The sequence below is a fragment of the Caloenas nicobarica genome, chromosome Z (genome assembly GCF_036013445.1).
Source record: "Caloenas nicobarica isolate bCalNic1 chromosome Z, bCalNic1.hap1, whole genome shotgun sequence".
NCBI lineage: Eukaryota > Metazoa > Chordata > Aves > Columbiformes > Columbidae > Caloenas > Caloenas nicobarica.
Window position 1 is genome coordinate 94,535,552 of NC_088284.1, and position 19,977 is coordinate 94,555,528.

The following is a 19,977-nucleotide window of genomic DNA, read 5'->3' on the forward strand; positions in this document are numbered from 1 at the left end:
GCAAAGATACTGGAAGTTCACAGTATGATTCTGGTGAGACCTTCAGTAGTGCTCCCATGGAGCCTGCAGCGGACAGATGTTAGAAGAATCAGAATAGCTGTAGTGTCCTCAGCAGTAATCACCTTCCAGCTGTGAAGATGTGATGGTTGGTTGTAGTGTGGGCTGACCTGAATTTGATATGAAGAGCAAGAGAAAAAATACTTGGTTCTTGAATTAAATGTGAATAAATACTTTCCCAAAGGATAGCAGAAAAATAGACCAGATTTTTGTTTCTTCTGGGAAACTGGAGAGTGAATAATATGGCCAAAACCAATGCTGGATTCACATCTTATCTGGTAAGCTGAAAAACCTTTTTTTTAATAGGTCTGCATTCTCTGTCTTTCTTCTGGGATGTTTAAAGAAGAGAGGTTAATAACTGCAGCTTCTCCAGCAGCGTTTCTGGCCATCAGGTAAGAGCAGTGGTGACTGAGGTCTGGAAAGATGTGCTGTCATTAAGATCTTCCCCCACAGTATTTGCCTTCCTGACAATGAATACTTTTTTTGTTGGAAATTAATGCAATTTTGTCTTGCCTAGACTGCAGCCACATGTGTAGAAGAGATGGTTTTCATGTCAGTGTTTCCACGCATCCAGGCTCTGAAAATTTTAATGTTTCTCTTGCTGAAAAGTCTTTGGGACAGAATCATCTCCCCATCCTAGTCTGAGCAATGCCTTGTTGTGGCTTCAGCTGTCACTACAGCTTGTGGATAAAAATTAAATTGCTATCAATAATGGAGATTTCACACTGTTAGGAAAGATTTTCTGTAAGCATCTTTTCACCAGATGCTAATTGTGTGATCTAGACCAGAGGATTATTGTCTTCCACTCAAGACAGAAGAGTCAGTTTTTCATGTACAGAACTTGTTGGGGTCAGTGTTATTCTTCTAGTGTCTGCTTTGGGGCGCTAGATAATCTACATGCTCTTTTGCAGACTGTAGGAGTGATCAGCATTAACTGATAGCTGGCAGAGTTTCTTGGTTCATACGGTGTGCAATCTTGACTTTTTTTGTGTGTATAAGATGCTTGTGTTTTCCATATTTGCTGCTATTTTACTGGTGGCTTTCTAGAATATCTCTAAGTCGAACAGTTCCCTAGTAAACAAGACCAAAATCCAGCACGTCTGAAAATTAACTGTATCTTCCTTATTGGCCTTCCTTTGCCAGTACTTACAGAAATCTTAGGTTGGAAACTTGAACCTAGAAAAAACCCAGATAATTAATGCTATGTTAGTGAATAATTAGTCATATAATGTGTTCCAGTATGTGTTGCCCTGATAGGACTTACAAATGTGTTGGGCAGTACATGCTTCCAAGGGCTCTTGCCTGAGTGCGCAAGTTCTGCATCTCTTATAATTGTGAGATGTTATTGCCAATGGCTGTGAACTGCAAACACCAGACTGAAGCATGGCAAGTCTTTGGGCTTGGAGTTGTTTCCCCTATCTTGTTAATTTTATTTTTTTTCCGATGTTGTCTGAGGTGGCATCAGATGTTGTAGAAGTACTTTCTGTTTTACAAACAGTTGCCTTCTGAGGTCGGGTGCCTCTCTTCCCTAAAGCAGGTGAGGTGCCTTGCTTACCCTTGGCACTGTGAGTCACGGGACAAGAGCCCCTAAGCTCCGAGTCAAACTGCTCCTTTCCAATTTAGCAGGGCATCGTGTGATCTGCCAAAGTCATTGCTCAGATGAGTATTTGTTTGTGAGAGAATCCTCAGGGAATGAGAGAAAATGTTATCAACCAATGGAATGTAGAAAATACTTCTAATTCTTACTGATTTTGATACTTAATTTCTATAATGGAATCAGAGCTTTCTTGTCTAGTATTGATTTTTTTTTAATCATATGAGCTGCTTGCTAGCTAGACTATTGCTTCAGTCCTACCATATTAAAGCAGGTCACTAATGTATTGTAGAAACCAATTTGTGTCTTTACCGTCTCTTTGGTATGTGGTTTTGGTGTTTGGGTGGTGTGGTTTTTTTGTCTTGGAAAAAAGATAAGAGCCAGTTGCTGAAGCTTCTCATTGGCTCTCTATTCCACAGAGGTTAAACTTAAGAGGAAATCTGGCATATCTTGACTCTTAATTCTATTCATTAATACAGATTTGAATACAGTTGCTGACTGATAGGTGATCCCACTCCAATTGCTAAGGAGGCAATGCACAGTAAAGGGAAGAGAGCTGGAGCATTAGCTTTTGCAAAGTGTTCTGAAAACAAGCTGTTACTTTTGGTTGTCTTGTTCCCTGGGAATAAGAAGCTTTTGCTAATTGCTTATGTGACTTTAAAGGAGGACAGAAATGGATGGAAAGGCACTGAGAAGGCTGCATTAGAAACAGGCAGGAAGGAGAAGAAAGCTTCCTGAGCCGTCTTCAAGGTGAGCACTTGAGGGAGACAGTAGATAAGAGTTTGGGATCTTATTTTGGGGCCTTCCCTTGATGGATAAAACAGGAAAGAGCTGCTGGACTGGAGACTGTTTGGCGTTTTATATAGAATGTCCACGTGCAAGGCTTTGCTTAGTCTTTAACACTCTTTTTAGGTTTCATGCTATAATCCTTACCAGGATTTCTGGGAAGTAGAGCAGAGACTTTGAGATTTTCTTTCGTCAGTTCTCCAGCTCTTAGCAGATGTGTGAGTAGCTCTGTACACCTTGGATATATGCCTGATCTCAGTAAATGATTTGGATAGGTAGTGATGGGACAGATCCAGCTGATCACAATCCTCAGATAAATTTTGTACCACCACCTATGTTTGAGTTTGGCTTGTCCTTCATGGCAGAGCTGTGTGTGCTTGGTGCTGCCCTTTGGAGCTAACATGAGCCTCAAGGTTTCTCTGTCACTTTGTTGGGTGTGGGGTGGTTTTTACTTCTTTTTATACTATGTTTAAAAGAGCAACTATGTGTGGTGCTGCAAGGAGGTGGCACATGTATCTGCCTGTACTGTCCTGATCTACTCACAGAAGTTATTGCTATTTTATTTGGGCTTTGCTTTTGTTTCCCAAAATGTGAGGAGTGATGGACCCTGTGATGGGCTCTTCAGGCAGCTCAGCCCTTTAGACTTCTGCCGCTCTGGGCTGCTTGAAGGTCTCGTCTGCCTCGTCTCTGCCTGCATCTTGGAGAAGCCAAACCTTCGCACCTGGGAGAAAACAAACGCATCAAGAAACCCATTTTCGGTCCGGTTCAGCGCAGGCTGCTGGGCAAGGGGGCAGGTGCGGAGCGGGCGGCGGCGCAGGGGTTACGGCGGGGCGGGGCGGCGGCCGGGCCGGCTCTGCGCGGCGGCGGCGGCGCGGCGCTCCGGGGCTGCCGGTGAGTGGGGCCCGGGGCCGGGGCAGAGACCCCTGGCAGCCACGGCAGCGGTGGGGCGGCCGCCTCCCGGGGCCGACAGCGGCTCGGCGGGGGGGCCCTGCCATGGGAACACCTTTATGGCGGACTTGATGAACTTCGGGATTTATTAACTCTTTTCCTGGTAGTCGGGCAGCAGAAAACTGCGGTTTTTTGAAACTCCCTTAAGCTGGAGCCCACATCCCCTTGCCGGTGGGCACAGAGCGGGGGTCACGGCCGGGCTCCGTGGGGGCCGACGCGGGTCTGCTGGCCACGCCGCCGAGGGAGGCATCGCTCCGGCTACCGTGGGTGCTGCAGCTCTGCCTCATAGGCGCGTCTCTCTGTATGTAAATATATAAAATATAGATACTTCCTACATGTACGCATGTGAGTTTCTATGTATTTGACACTCGGTTTGCACACCAGGATTTGTTCATGTGTCGCGTCCTGCTGAAGCACTGCACGTGGGGGCTGGCACAGATTCTTTTATGCAGTGATTTGCAGTGATTCATCATCTTAATGTATGCAACACACTGAAAAATACAGTGATGTTTTTGTATTGTATCTTCTGATTAGTTTTTTCCTTAAGGAAAAAATATGCACTTTTATACCTTTGTGTTTCCAGAGGTCACATAGGTAGGTCTGTTCTTCATTCTGTAATATTAATCTAGAAAAAGGCATTTCTTGTTACCAATTGGTAAGGTGCATTGCTGTAGCTTTGTTCTTTAAGCTGTGCAGACTATGCGATTTCTTGCATGTTCTTCTAGTCTTCTAAGTGGTGTAGCAGGAGGTACAAATCAAATCCAGTTATATGGTAAAAAATCTGATTTCACTAAGTTTATCTGCATACTGAAAATTAAGTGAAATTTGGAAAAAAATCACAAATTTCAAAACAAAACACACAAGGTAATTTGCAGAATCAGTAAAATGGTAAAGATGCAGCAGTTCTTATCAGCAAGTTAAGCTGAAAGATATATTTGCCTTTTGTAGAATGCTAGACTGTAGTTTCAGACAAGTTGGATTGATTGTATCCTTATCCTTCTGTGCTACTGTGACTGTTAACCATTTTGGAACTTCCTCCAGTATAGTCTTTATGCTATTGGATAATGAAATAAAATCTCCGAAGTATAAGTTTTGACATCATAGAGAATATATTCCTCTTGGGTATTAGTCTTGAAGATTCACATGACTGAATTCTACTTTTAAGCCATTAGGTCCACTTCAATATGTTTAGTAAATATTCCTCAGAGCCCACCATTTCTACCAGTTCCACTGAAACGTTTGCTTGCAAACCAGGGCTCTGAATCTGTTAACAGATCAGATACGGTCAGGTGGCTTGTTCTAATGAGCAGTGGTGTGATTCAGGTCCTCATCAGCTATGCGCTGAAAATGAACACCAGAAGTTCACTTGGTTGTGACTGTGCTGAAACAGTCTGTAATCACATTTTGTAGGTTTTGTGGAAGCAAGCTGACTTGTTTAACTGTAAAATGGAGCTGCTAGTGATCCATGAGCAGAACTGGAAGTTCTGCAGAAGTGGAAAACTTAGTTTAGATGCAGAACAGGTATTTTTTTCTAGGCATGTTTCACAATGTACAAGCTGTTTGAATGGCTTTTAAAGATTTTAAATGCTGTGTCTGCTTCTGCATTATAGGATGACCTGCCAGCTCCTTCCAGAACCACACTTAAAGGAGACTCTAAATGAAAGCTTTGCAGTAAAGTTTTTAGTTTGAACTCCATATATAGATTTAGTGAACCATAATTTCAGAAAGTCTTAAATTACCCAGGTCTGAAGTCTAAACTTGTGGTAACTAGTGAGTTACTTAGTATCCATCCTAACAACTTTTTGTAGTGGATCAGAGCTTTAAAAAGCAGTTTGGTGCAGTTTGTACTGAAGGGATTTCAGGAGCTGGAGCCTGAGCTTTGCAGCACCTTGGTGTAAGTGCCCCCGTAGTTCTGTGCTTCACAGCTCAGCTGCCTGTGCCAGGCTGCATGGGGTGACACTTCTGTGCCCCAACAGTGATTTTTAAGCCTCTTATCAGTCTGTGTACAGAGTACTGTGGTCTGTGGCTGGCGGTACTACTTCCTTTCTGCAACTTAAATATTTAGTCTTCCTGTTCTACATTTTTGGTAGGTTTAATACTTTTCTTAAGACCCTTTGTTTGTACCATATAGCCTGCAAATAATACTAAGGCTACATGATAAATAAAACCTTAGATGTTTCCACCACCGATGTGTAAGTATTGTCAAAGGTTGAAATAGTTCAAGAACAAATTGTTTATGCTTCTTAAATGTAGCATGCACACAGAATAGTGTCGATTCCCTTCACCCCCCTCCCTTCTCTTTTCAGTCCAAACGATGATGCCATTAAAATGGACTATTGCTGGAAATGACCAGAACCACGGTGGAATTCTGAGCCTTGTTGTACTTTCCATCAAGTTAACATTCTGAAGGTAGGCTTGGAGTGGAAATGGATGTGACACTCTGCTCTCCTTATTCTAAAAGGGGTTGAAGACCAAGATAATGGGATAATGTGGCTTGTCTGTGCTTGATTTGAGTTCAGCCAATTATCTGAAATGGGAATGCTCAAGTTACAAAGAAAAAGTAGCCAAACACAGCCAGAAGTAGATTGCCTTGCTAATAAAGAAGTTCTCTGGATTAAAAACATACTCATTGAGATTTACAGTTCTTTAATAATAAGGTGGGGGTTTTTTCCCAATTTGTAGAGCTGAATTTAAAAAATAACTTAAAAAAAGTATATTCTCAGTTCTTTAAAGTGAATCATGTAGCATGCTGTTCTAAGTACACACAGTTCCCACAGAATTTTGTTATAAACAAAATGTAAACCAGTTACTTCTGAAATAACTTGTCTCTGTAAAACCTGTTACATGAATGTTGGCTTCCATTGCATCGTCTACTGGTACCAGATAAAAAAAGCTTTTGTTTTGATTGAGGTATTTGGGCATAATTTTTTGTTCCTTATGGGCTTCCTTTCAGTCAGTGTCTCCAATTTGATTTTTGTTATAATATAAATTAACTACTGAAGGCCATTAAAAGTGAACCAGAGTGCTTACCTCACAAAACTCCTTCTCACAGTTACATATTAACATTTTTGGCCTCTGCTGTGTTACACACCCTTTTCTGTGCCAGTATTTCTTTCTAAGTTGAGGTAACCTGAATGGGTTTCTTGGGTTACTGTGCAATCATTTGGCTGTGTTTCCCTCTGTGGCCATAAGTGTGTGGAGGGGAACAAGGAACCGCTTCCCTTTCGGCACTGGTATCACTTGGATGCATAGCTGCATGTATAGCTTGGCTGCCTGGCACCCCGGCTTCCTTCTGCTGCCTGGAGTGAGGTGAGAAAGATATTTTCAGTAACTAGAAAAACAAAAGCAGCACCAGTTCTTTATCCAGCAGAAGAGGAAGGAACAGAGGCTGTTCATATCTGCCTGTGGCACCGGGTGCAGCGAGAGTGCTGCTGCCGAGGGCTGCGCGGTCTGCGAGCCCCCAGACGCTCCCTCGGGGGTACTGCATCAAGGACCATCTGCTGCTTGTAGGATAAGTTCAAAAAGCCAAAGTAGTATATGTAGATAGTCAATTGCTGCTGCTTAATATTTCTCTGCAGTATCTTTGAATGCAAAGAGTATTTCAAGTGACTTGCCTCCTTGCTCTCTGCTCTTGATGCCTGTGATCGTTCAGTGGGATAAACTCTGTTTTCTGAAGAGCTATTTTTGTAACAAGTTTCAAAATACCTGACATCTGTATTTAGTACCTTGTCTTTGCTAAGGGCCCAGGGGAGGCAGGGAGGTGAAGCGCTGGGGCACGGGCTGGCAGCCTGCCTGCTTTGCAGGCTGAGCCTGGGTGCTGCTTGTGCCTCTGCCTTGTCCCACGGACCTGCCCGGGCTGTGCCTGGCTTGGCTTTCTCTCCTCCTGCTCCAGGGTGCAGCATTTTGCATACTGAATTGCCCTGAATTTCTGCATGGAAGCCCCTGTGGCAGCTCAGGAAAACCAGCAGTAACTCAGGCTGGGCTTCTGCCTGGGTGAACTTCCCTCACCTCTCACCAAGGGTAACTTTCAGTCCTGCTATACAGCTATACTGCTATAGGTATCCTATAGGTTCAGTCCTGCTCTATGGACGTCTCTGTCAAGCTGCAAACTTGGCTTGAATCCTCTCACGGTAGCTCACTGTGCCAGCCTGTGCTTGTGCACTCCTCCCTGTTGCATTTATACAGGCACAAGGCAGAAGCCATCAAAGTCCCCCAAACTGACTCAAGCTCTTCAATAAGGTTGTGGCAAATGTACGGAAAAAACTTGGGTTTTAATAGACAGGAAAGAGGCAGAAAACCAGTGAGGTGTGCCATGAATCACATTATGGCTTGCAGGTTAAATGTTGTAATGACCTTCTCATTAAAATGCTATTTGAGTTTTCTTTCAGAAATGTCTGCTTTAATAATGACTAACATTATCTAGGTGATGTTTTATTTCACTAATTCTTTATTTAGGTAGCTAGTGTAATATATTCATGCAAATTCTTAACTCTTATTTTAAGAATGGTGAAGAACATATTCTGACTTGATACAAGTTGCACTTACATAGAGGAGTTCAAAATCAATTCAAATATACAAGCTATCTTTAAGACAAACAGAGCTCAAGATGTGCTGGGTTGGGAAGAATTCTGAATGCATGCTTTTGCATTTGAAAGCAGTTTAACTGAATGAAATCCTTTGAGATTTTTTGGAAAGATAATTTCTCCCACTCAAAGCTTATGTTTACTCAAAGTGGTAGAGAAAAACACACTTCACAGTCCATCAGTTTCTCATCTTTGTAGCCACTATTGATGGAACTGAAGTAATTACATAGATTGAAATAAGGAACAGAATCTTTTTGACAAGGGTATGCTTTTGGCACTTGCAAAATTTTGATGTATTTGCTTGCAAGTGACTTGTGGCAAGCTAATAGCTCAACTCACCGGTGGAATATGCAATACATGGTTACCACCATCAAGCTTTTTGAGGTCTGTAGGGAAGGCTATAAAATGTGTGTGGCATAGAAGAGGTGAATGCAGATTGTTTGCTGTCCTTTCTCATAAAAACCTGAGAAGTATCAAGCTCATGAGAGCCACTTTCACAGCAAAAGAAGACAATTCTTCATGAAGGGAGTAGCAGAATTGGGGAGGTCTCTGCTGCAAACTCTGAAGACTCTCTGCCTTTATAAGGCTGGGCTGACCAGTTTAACTGTTTTTCTACTGTTTTGGTTTCTATTATTTTTAAAACTTTGAACAGTATTTTTCCTGAATCTTCAAATTCGCACGTACTTAATAGGCAAATCTGAAATATGTAACATTTAGGGTGTTTTTCTTTTGAAGTTTAAATCTGCCCTGATTAAGATAAATGTCTCTGTGGCTGCAGAAGAGAAGACCTGGCGAATAATGTCATGCAATGTGTTAACTTTCCAGGAAATATGGGATATCCTATTGCACATCTCTTGTGCCTGGTGCAGACTGGGGCAGGGCCACTGAGGATACAGCTGCAGAGCTCTGTCACGGCTGCCCAGCTCCCCTGAGGCCAGGCTCCTTCTGCTGGGAGAACTTTAAAATAAAATGAAGGTGTGAAATAAACCACTGTCTGAAGGACTCTGGCACGACACCTGCTTTTTGGACATAGGCTAGTACAGACAGCCAAGTGCTACATCTCTGCCTTGAAGGACTGGGACGCAGACTAGCTCCAGTTCAGCTACTGCTTTGTAGCTTCCATTTGGATATCTCCAGAGTCTGCCCTGGGACACTGAGACCTCAGCTGGATGCTTTTCTACTCCCTCCTACCTTATCTCAACACCTCAAGAAATCTCTTTCAAAAACACTTGTCATTTGAACTCTGCTGCATGACAGTGAGTGTTTGTAGTGTGATTATTTTGATGGAGAATTATGGATGTGTGTGGGGTTTTTTTGTTTGTTTTGTGTTTGTCAGTACTACTTCAAATGAGGATGGGATTTCAGTAAGCTGAGGTATTTAGAATAAATTCATACTTGATATTTTGGATTTCTTTAAGCTTGTTCTCCAGATAAGATGCAAAAAGTATCTCCAGATTTCTTTACTCTCCTGTCACTGCAAGTAAAAGATTCATCTGTTGAGATGATTACACAGTAAGATACATGTTCAGAAAACCTTCCCTGTAATTTTCACAGAATTCCGCCCCCCCCCCCCCCCCAATGCTGTTCTTGCCCAAAATGCTGCTTCTATTTGCAGGCATCGTGTTGTTCTGTAGAAGTTTCATGTCAAGCTCAGCAAGTCCTTTACTGCTTTGGTGGTTAAGACCAGAGTCATCTCGGCTGAGCAGAGTTCCCAGCACTCAGCTGCTTGAGTAGCTGTTGTCATCTGCAGATCCTTGGGGACTTCTGGTCACTTGCAGACTTAATTTGACTTTTGAGTACTTTATAGGTGAGAATGGGGAATGTACTGATTGTCCAACTCTACTATGTTGCCCTGGACAGGGAACAGTAGTCATGGAATTCCAATTGTCCCCTTATGGTGGATCTGAGTTGCTGAGGCTTTTTTACTTTTAGATGAATGTATGCTCTGTAATATTTCAGCACAAGGGATGACTGACTTGTTTCCTTCCATTTCTTGTCCTTAAGTAATTGTTCTTAGCTCTATGTACTTGAATTTGATGCTTTTTTTTATAAAAGAAGTGGCTGCCTAGGTTTTTGAGGGTAATAAAATGAACAATGTCAAGTGGCCTGCTTTCATGTTGATTACTAGATGTAGGGTGCGAGCCAAGGAAAAAAAAGGTCAAGGAGCTAGTTCAGAAAACTGAAATATTAAAAAAAAAATCTTTGAAAATATTAATAATGGAATAGTGTAAGCTGATTTAAAATTAAGTAATACAAATATTGCACGAGAGAAAAAATCAAAGTAGAGTAAATGACAGAAGATGAACCTTTTTATCTTAAAACTCAGAAATAAACTTTAATATAAATGTGACTTGTTAGCTAGCCTGCTGGGGATTGCTTAATTTGCTTCCCATGAGATATAACTGTTAAGTAACCACAGGGTAATAATAGTCTAAGTGAACCTGATCTTTATCTGTGATCCATTTTAGCTGCAAAGGTGAAAAGCTTATGATTTTTTTGTACCTTTCTACCTGTAAATACTTCTAGGTTCTTTTTTCCTTTTAGCCCCACTCAGCCTGTCACTCTGGCACTGTTGACAGCCTGAGGCTCACAAGGAGCTTCCCAAAAGCTATTGGTGTTGCTGCCTCTCCTGCAGCTTTGTACCCCGATATCTCCTCTCTGGCCTTATGTTACAGTCAGGCATAGGTTTGCTGCTCTGTACAATAGTTAACATGATTAGGATCTTATGCCAGGGCTGGGTTCCTAGGTTTTGCTAAAAATATGCAATATCTATTAACGAGGTCATTGTTAAAACCCTTACTCAGATACTGACAGCAAATGTGAGGGCTTGTGATGGTCAGACACAACCTCTTCCGGCCAGGCTGTGAGACCCTGTGCAAGGTCTGGTCACCAGGAGTAATTGCTGTCAGAGCTGCTTGTGTAAATTACTTCTTGAGTGCAGTTTGGTTCATAATAAAGGCAGTAAATTGCCAAGGCAGCTGACATTGACCTCACCAGAGTAGCTGAAGTGTGAGGTAATCTGGAACACAGACTCCCCCTTTCATCACATTTAATAGCCCTCTGTCCAAAATAGTGCTGATTTGGGCTAAGAAAAAAACCCCAGTGCTGTTGCTGGGTCTTGCTTTATCCTTTGGTTGGGTAGGGAGCTGTCTTTTGGTTTTGAAGGTAGTTGGGCTGTGTGGTGCTCACAGGGCTCTGGGTTGACAGCCCAATAAGATAATCCCTGGCTTTAGAGCAGTCACATATGTAGAATACACTTTTCCCTTTTCAGTACACTTACTTAAATCCTGTAGCAGTAAATAACAGGCACATGCTTAGAATATATATACCTGTAGCATCTTATATTAATGAATATAATAATGTATGTATATATGATCGAAAACCCAAACCATATTTTTCCAGTAATAGGCCTTTTATTGCTTAGTCAGTAAAATGGAAGAGTTATGATTTATACTTCACTGTCCTGACTGGATACATTGAGAAATGGAAATAATGATGGGGCTGTGGCTCAGACATGGGATTTCACAGCAAGAATGGCTTGGCCGTTGCTCAGATTTTCTTTGTGACCTACAGAAAGTCACTTTTAACCTCTTAACTTCCACTTTACTGCCTATGTTGCATGACTGGTGGTGCAAAGGGACTGTGCTGGGGTTTTGTAAGTGGGTAAGTCTTTTGACAATTCCTCATTCATCAAAGCACCATGCACTGCAGTCCTCCAGCAGAGAGAATATCTCCTTCTGTATTAACTCGGTGCAACATGAAATTTTTTACTTCAGGCCTCCAGATATGTACCCTCTCATGTGCCTGTCCTGTCCCCCTCCCCCTAGAAAAAAGTATGCTGGGTATGGTGATTGAAGCAAGGACCAACAGTTGATTTTAAATCCTTTCTTTTTTTTCCCTTCCACCCTTCCTAGGATGCAGGGGCTTTAATCCAGGATGAACGAATGCTACTATGATAAGCGCATGGACTTTTTTTATAACAAGACAAATACTGACACAGTAGATGAGTGGACAGGGCCAAAGCTTATTATTGTTCTGTGTTTTGGGACATTTTTCTGCCTCTTCATTTTCATTTCAAATTCATTGGTCATAGCAGCTGTGGTCAAGAACAAGAGGTTTCATTTTCCCTTTTACTATCTCCTGGCCAACTTAGCTGCTGCAGACTTTTTTGCTGGAATTGCCTATGTCTTCTTGATGTTCAACACTGGCCCAGTGTCTAAGACGTTAACTGTTAACCGCTGGTTCTTGCGTCAGGGTCTTCTGGACACCAGCCTGACAGCATCCCTGGTGAATCTCCTCGTCATAGCTGTTGAGCGGCACATGTCGATAATGCGGATGAAGATCCACAGTAATCTCACGAAGAAGAGAGTCACCTTCTTAATTGTATCAATTTGGGCTATTGCTATTTTCATGGGTGCTGTTCCTACCCTGGGTTGGAACTGCCTCTGCGACATTACCGCCTGCTCATCCCTGGCACCTATTTACAGCAGAAGTTACCTGGTGTTCTGGAGTGTCTTAAACCTGGTTGTCTTCTTCATCGTGGTGGTGGTTTACATAAGAATCTACATGTACGTCCAAAGGAAAACTAATGTCTTGTCATCGCACACTAGTGGATCCATTAGCCGTAGGAGAACCCCTGTGAAGCTTATGAAGACCGTCATGACTGTCCTAGGTAAGAGACTGTAAACCATGGTGTGCAAGGCTGGCAGTGCCAATCGATGAATTTGTGGTGTTTTGGTTGGTGTGTGGTTTTGTGCTTTTTTTTTTTTTTTTGTTGTTGTTGGGTTGGTTCGTTTTGGTTTTTTAAGCCAACCTCCCTAAAACAAAACAAAACAAAAAATTCCCTCATTAAACTGTCTGACCTCAGAAAAGAAAGTGAACTGGTGGTTCAAGCAAGTACAAGGTTCTCACACTCATCTTCTGAAGTTGGCTAGTTCCCTGCCAGAGCCTTTCCCTTCAAAATCCCTCCCCAGCTGTCCTTGTTTTTTCTCATTGATTTTTATGGCATCTATAGAGAGAGAATGTGGTGTTTGTTCCTATCTCCCTCTCAACTTGCAGGGGCAAGATTTGATCTTTTGCCCCCTGAAGCTCTTGTGCAGTGAAACTTAAACCAGCCATCTGGAAGGAGAAAATTCCTGCAGAAAAACTCTGAATTGTTCCAGACATCGTCCTGCCCTAATGTGTAAGCATCAGGTAGATCATAGTTAATTTCTGCACTGGAAAGAGACAAAAAGAAAACCGCTTTTGAAAAGCAGTTGTTTGAGTATTTCTATGCAAGGTAGGACTGCAGGCTGTGTTCTGGGTAGTCATATACAACTAAGTCATCATGCAGAGCCTTGTGTAGTTTATATGTATATTTATATACTTATCTAGTTAGTTTTCTATCAACCGAAGTTGGAAGGTGCTGAGTGAGTGTTGGAATAACACTGTTAGCTGTTGGTGCCACCTGCGCATGTTTGCAGGTCAGAGCAGAGAAGTGACACCCGGCCAGCTGGTGGGGAGTTGGGAGGACAGTGGTGGCTGCTGTGTGTGAATCCCTCACAGTCCTTTAGCCTGTGACATGTCTTCAGTGCTCACCAAGGCTGTGCTGTTGTGTGGAAATAAAGCCCACTTTAAACTTAATCTTCAACTTATTTTTTTTCTTTTACTAGGGAGAGGGGCCTTAGGTATATGATTTGATTTAAAGATCAGCATTAACTTTCTCTTACTCGCAGAATGTGGCTTTTCAGCCACCAGATTAAACTATAATTTGGGTAAAACATGTAATGATATTGTGTGCTGGGCCAGGCAATTTAATGTAGAAAGCCTGAGTGCTACTTTAGAGGTCATAATTTTGTATATTTACTTTACCAGTCAGAAACAAAACCAAAGAGAGCCTACTTTTGTAGGAGTCAAATTAGTGCATGTGTTGCTGGATGTGAGATCTATCCCAAACTACTGTGTCAGATGAGATGTATCTTGTTATCTTCCTTCATATCAGTTCTCTAAACTATGACTTTGAGAAGCTTTTCGTAAATGTCTATTACTAGGAATGAGAATTTATTTTTTAAAACAGTTTGAAATGTGATTCCTGGGCAAGTCATTCAAGCACACTGTGCAAAATGTATTAGAAACTGAATAGCACACTTTCTGGGCTTTCTGATTACTGAAGAAGTCACCAAGTGACCAAATAGATACTTCTAAAACTCTGCTTACACCCATTGATGCAACTACCTATAGCTACACGCAGCGTGTGGATTTTACCTGAGGCAATTATTTTTAATGGCTTGTTCCAAAACATTTGAAGGTGCTTTGGAGTATGTGCCTGATACGGTCTTAACTAAAAGCAGTTCCAAGGTGCTCTGTTGCTGGATGAAGCATGACAAGAACCAGAGTTCTCATTAATGTGCTCTGTCGGTATCATCGTTCTTGGGAACATCGCTGTCATCCCTGGGTGTTCTTCTCCTGTGGTCCTACAGTTAAGAGTTGGGGGAATCTGGCTTTCAGTGTGACTTCATGGATTCATGGTGACCATAGCTGCAGATAGCTTTTTGTATCACCCTTTGCTGGGCTCTGATGGCCCCTTCCAAAGGCTGGGACTTGAGTCTCTGTCATCTGCCTCTTTCTACCATAACTCCTAACATGATCCATCACAGGATAGAAGCAGTTGAAATGGCTTTCCCTTTGGCATGTTAAACCCTAGGAAGATATCTGGCTGAAACTGGAAGATGGGAAACCTAGCAAATGGGGCTAAACTCCTCTTAGGCTGACATTGTGGCACAGGCCTAGCTAAGCCTGTGACTGTAGGTTTGAAGAATGGTGCCTGGCAGGTGTGCAGGGATGTGATTTTTCAGGTGGTGTGTGTGGCAGCTCATCTGAACTTGGCAGTGATATTCCTGCTGAAATAGTAACTTGGGGGTGGATGATATTCAGTTTTACTGAATTTATAGTTTAATTGGTAACTTGCTTTTTTAACTCGGGTGTACATGTGGCAATGGCAACTGGAAACTACTGCATGTTCTTTCTCAGCATTGGTGTGCTCAGGGACAGCCTTGATGTGCAGAGTTTTATGATACAGTGCTGCAAAAGCATCAGTAGTGCTTCCAGTTATACAGGATTTAATTTTCAAACAGAGATAATGTAATTTACAAGAAAAATCTATGTTTAAATCTAGTGAAAAATCCTCAAACTGACCTTGAGGCATTGTGATACCTGATCTCCCATAATCCAGTGCAAAGACTCAGAGCTGTTCTTCTGATTCATGTCACAACCAGGCTATATTTCACGTCATTTCTGTGAATTTTGGAGAGTCACAGAAATTAAAGTGCCACACACAAAAAAGAACTTGTCAGTGAGAGGAGCTCCTATGGGATAAAAAGTCTGCAAACAAGAAAATCACCAAAGGGCAAAGACAAAGGTATAAATTTATGCTTAACCATGGCTCCCTCTGAAAGCTCTGTGATAAAAATAGCAAAATCTGACCAAGACTGCAAGTCTGAGCCATGCCTTGCTTTCATCTCTGTGGTGCTAAGAGCAGGGTGTGAATTGTTTGTGTGGTCTCCATACACAGAAAAATGTATTTTTGATGGAGTCAAAGGAATAGCCCCATTAAAATATTTCCCAGTAACTCTGGCACTGTCACTGCATTGTGCTGTCCTTGTCATAAGTCCCGGGGCAAGGGAAATGTGAAAAGCTGCCTGTAGATATCTCTGATCTTCCCTCACTTTTGCCACTGGTACATTTTAGGGTTTTGCCTGTATAGGTAGACAAGGATATATCCTGGGAGTTCATGGATTAATCCTGCCTGCAAGCTTGGGGTTTTGTTTAAAGGAGAGATTTCTTTGTCTTTTAAGTGTGGCTTTGGGGTCTGTTTCCTCACCTGCTGACTTCCGTGAAGGCAGGGTTGGACCTCGCATGCTTTGTGGTGCACATGGTCAAGATGCTTTCTGTACTTGTTCTAACGAGGGTTTGTTACCATCTTAATTCCTGCGTGGAGCTTGTCTGCTGGCAGCTGTGCCAGTGACCCTTGGTGGCTAGCAAAAATTCTCTGTCCAAGACACTCAACTAGACCCAGCAGTGTTGTCTGGGTGGTCTGGTTCCAGTGCTTGTTAAAACAGATGGGATTTGCTGGTGAACACCAGGGCAATAAATCAGTGCAGCGTTTTTTCCATTGTAGACTGTAAGAGAGAGTTGGTGTCACAACTGTTTACTCGGCATGTTGGAGCCAAACCAGTGCGTAATATAGAGATTGACCAGAGAAAACAAGTGTTGTGGTAGCAGCTTGCAGATCCTGATGTCAGTGGGCAATGGAGGAATGTTACTGATGTTAATCAGTATCTCAAAACTAACACCATGAAATTAGTACTTAGCATCACAAAAATCTTGGTACAGCAGACTAGAAAATGCAGTTTCTGAAGGAGGTAATCTCTTGCCTTTCTGTTCTGTACAATATTGCCTGGAACATAGTAAATCAGTTGGTTGCATTTTGTCTGGACTCCAGGACTACAGATATACAGCAAGATCTCTGATACCTTGTTGTCGATACATTTTTCAGCAATCCTAATGGTCACTAAATCACATGAATTCACTTTATATACCATCATGGCCTGCCCATCAGATGTGTCCATTAAAATCCTCGATGGGGAGAAGTACCCAGTGCTGCTGGAACCAGCTGGTGTGCCCGGCAGAGCCGAGGGGATGTTGGGGGAGCCGCTGAGCCCAACTACAGCGCTGCCCCGTCGTGCCGTGGCCTGGCTGACCTCCCCACTGCTTGCTTGCATGGCTCGGATATGGGAAAAATTGAAACTGAGCTGGATTTGCTGTTCCTACCAAAACTGTTGAACAGACATCAACACCTCCAAGAGAGCATTTTAGCATGTAGTTGCTATCATCCCTGTTTGATTATTTTTTTCTAAGCCCAAAAAAGGGGAAACTACTGTTGTAAGTGATTGGAATTTCCTCAGTATATTGTTCAAACTGTGACTGTGCAGAGTTGTAATTTTCTATTTCTGTATGTCAGACAGCAATTGTGGCTTGCACTAGGTTAGCATTATCATGCATACGGCTGCTCCTTCCCGGGCTGGAGGCGAGAGATGCCGGGCTGTGGTGCCGGGAGGCAGGGGGGCAGGTGGGCCATTCAGGGTCCCTCACAAGCTCATGGCTGAGGGCTGTGTTTGGTTGCCACGTTGCCCCTTCCCACCAGTCCTGCCCACACCTTTGCCTATAAGGTGGGGATGGGCAGTAATGTGGAAAGATGCCAACACGATATTGAACTTCCTTCTAAATTATGATTTCTATGTTTTCTTTGTGTTGTCTTCACTCTAATACTGCTGTACCTTTTGGTTCTTCTTCACTGACTCATTTTTTTGGGGTTTGTTTTGGTTTTTGTTTTGTTTTGGTTTTTTTCTTTCTTTTCATTTACAACTTAATTTGTTTCCTGGATCTGAGCTGTTGGGTCTCAGATACCCAGCAGCCCAGGGCAGGCGGGAGCAGAGGAGCGAGGTGGGTGCTGCTCGGACTGGGCAGCCAGCAGTGCTGGCGTGCCGTGGACAATGGTGTGCGTCCTGCACCGGCTGTGGGGTTCCAGCCAGGACGTGTGTAAATTATGTGACTCTTGTTTCATGAGTTGGGCAGCGTGCCCACAGCTCTGCAGAGTCAGCTGTAGTGTGACACAGGACATGTCATTGTGGAAGTGGGCCACCTGGTATCTGCTCCTCCAGCATATGAGCAGGAGCTGAAGAGAAGTAGTCTGTGTTCAGAGCAACAGTTCTCCGCTTGTTAGTGCTCCAGAGACCTTGTTTATTTATCAGCATGGACAAATCACTGTTGTGAAGACCTTTCCCCACTTGTTTGAGCTGATGCTGTCAGCAGCTCGATCCTTGCTCCCTGCAACCTTCTGAGAGCTGCCCTGCCTCATGCTCAGGGCCTGGCAGAGAAGCTGTAGTAGATGTTATTTTGCTACGGTGATTAGAATTTTGTCCTCTCCTGCTTTTATAGTTTTTGTGTAGAATTTTGATAAATACAATAATGTTGTAAGACGCAAAAAAAAAAAAAAATCCCAAATCCCTAGCAGTTTGAAGTCTTTTAAAAAAAACCCCATTGTTTGTTTGTTTGTTTCCTTTATTTCTAGGTGCCTTCGTTGTCTGTTGGACCCCTGGCCTGGTTGTCTTACTGCTTGACGGTCTGAACTGCACCTACTGTGGGATTCAGAATGTTAAAAGGTGGTTTCTTCTGCTGGCCCTGTTGAACTCTGTCATGAATCCAATAATTTATTCATACAAAGATGATGAGATGTGGGCTACCATGAAAAGGATGATTTGCTGCTCCTCTGAGGATAAGAGCCAGGACAGACGCTCGTCGCGGATCCCCTCGACAGTTCTCTGCAGGAGCACAGATACCTCGGGGCACTACATCGAAGATGGCATTATTCAGGGAACAATTTGTGGAATAGGAGATCTTGGTGACAAAGGAAACTCTTGAGCTAATTCAAGGGACTGACTTGGCTGGGAAAGGAGAGGGGGAAGGGAGAGGTTTTGTAAGAGAAGATTGACTGGCAAAGCTAGTAAACAATATATCCACTTCGTTCCAGAGCCTAAACTCCAGTGTTAACAAAAGTTCTTATAAATAATTGCCTGATGGAAAAACACTTTGTAATGAAGAAAACTTTCTGTGCTGCCGTCTTTCTTCTTTTTTCTTTTAAGTACGTGAAATTGTTTTTTCGTATTAATGGAATAAATACATCTCAGACTTTTTGTGCATGGAAACAAAATGTAAGCAATGTAGTGAGACCCTCCTTAAGCTCGTACAGAGAGAATAAACCTGCCTCACTGTGCAGGGTTGGCATTTGTTGAGTATTTATGCTTTGAATGGTTTCTATGCATCTCGAGGAGGATCGTAGGCTTGGTTGGACAGAATTGTGACTTGGTGTCTTGGTTTACGGAGTTCATGAAATAGTTCTCTCCTTCTCCTTATCTTGTTTTCAAAATAGGTAGTGGGTTTTGTTAAAGCTATGCCAAAAACCTGGCTATGATGGGAAGCCCAGACCAGACATGAGTGTGTCCAACTGTGGATTGTCAGTACAAGAAGCACAAAAGCCATTATTACTTCTGTAGTGGGATGAATGCTGCAATGAGATACATTGCACTCTCTGCTGCTGTTGTGTAGGCAGATGTTGAGGGCGGGCTAACAGAAGAGCAACTTGGCTGTGTTTATTATGCCCATTTCTTATTTCCTCAGGTAACATCAAATAGATGTTCTCACTCCTCTTTACCTGCTATGCCACTGAGAGAAATGAAATCCAACGCTCTGTTTTAAGAGGGCAGACTTTTAAGGGAAGCTTAAACATGCATATATACAGGTTCAAGCTATTTAGAATATAAATTAATTTACAGGGAAAAAAGCCTGAAACCAACTTAAACCCCTACAAAAGTACAGTATGCATTGATTGTCTGACCTTGTCTGGAGGACATTTAACCTCTGATTTGCAAGCAGATCTTACTGGCAAATACTTGAGGAAGAGGCCATAAACCAGCAAGCAATGAAGGTGACTAAGCAGTATTGTGACTAATCAAGTTTAGTGTTGATGCAGCTACAGCCCCCAAAAAATGAAGTTTTGAAATACAGACTATGCTCTAGTGGAGGATCCAGCAATTTAAAGCTCTAGAGTAAAGGTTTTAAATTTAAACTTTTAAATTAAAAATTGGAATATAGATTTCTTAGCACTCTAAAAACTTGGCTTCTACTGTCTGGTTTTAGCAGGAATGAGCTCCCTGCTACCCATCTTCATTTCAAGTGGAGTTACCTGTATTGTGTCCTAGGGAAAGCCTGATCCCTGGTGTTAAAGCAGATGATGACAAACAGACATTACTTTGGAAAGTTTTGACCACTTGGAATTGTTGGAGAACAACACCAAGAGTGTATCATATGAGACTGACAGATAAAGGTCAGCTGTGGTTTGGGGAAATTCTTCCTTTGGTGCAACTTGCATGTGGGCATCTGGAGTGTGTTGGTCAAAGCAGAACCAGCACTTGG

General features: G+C 42.6%; 1 protein-coding gene across 1 annotated transcript; it reads left to right on the plus strand.

Annotated features, from left to right (window-relative positions):
- Positions 1–11,889: 11,889 nt before the first annotated feature.
- Positions 11,890–18,426, plus strand: LPAR3 (lysophosphatidic acid receptor 3). The gene is made up of 2 exons (XM_065657204.1): positions 11,890–12,640; positions 18,077–18,426. Exons 1-2 carry the CDS (start codon positions 11,905–11,907, stop codon positions 18,424–18,426), a joined length of 1,086 nt encoding a protein of 361 aa, XP_065513276.1. The 5' UTR covers positions 11,890–11,904.
- The last annotated feature ends 1,551 nt before the right edge of the window (positions 18,427–19,977 follow it).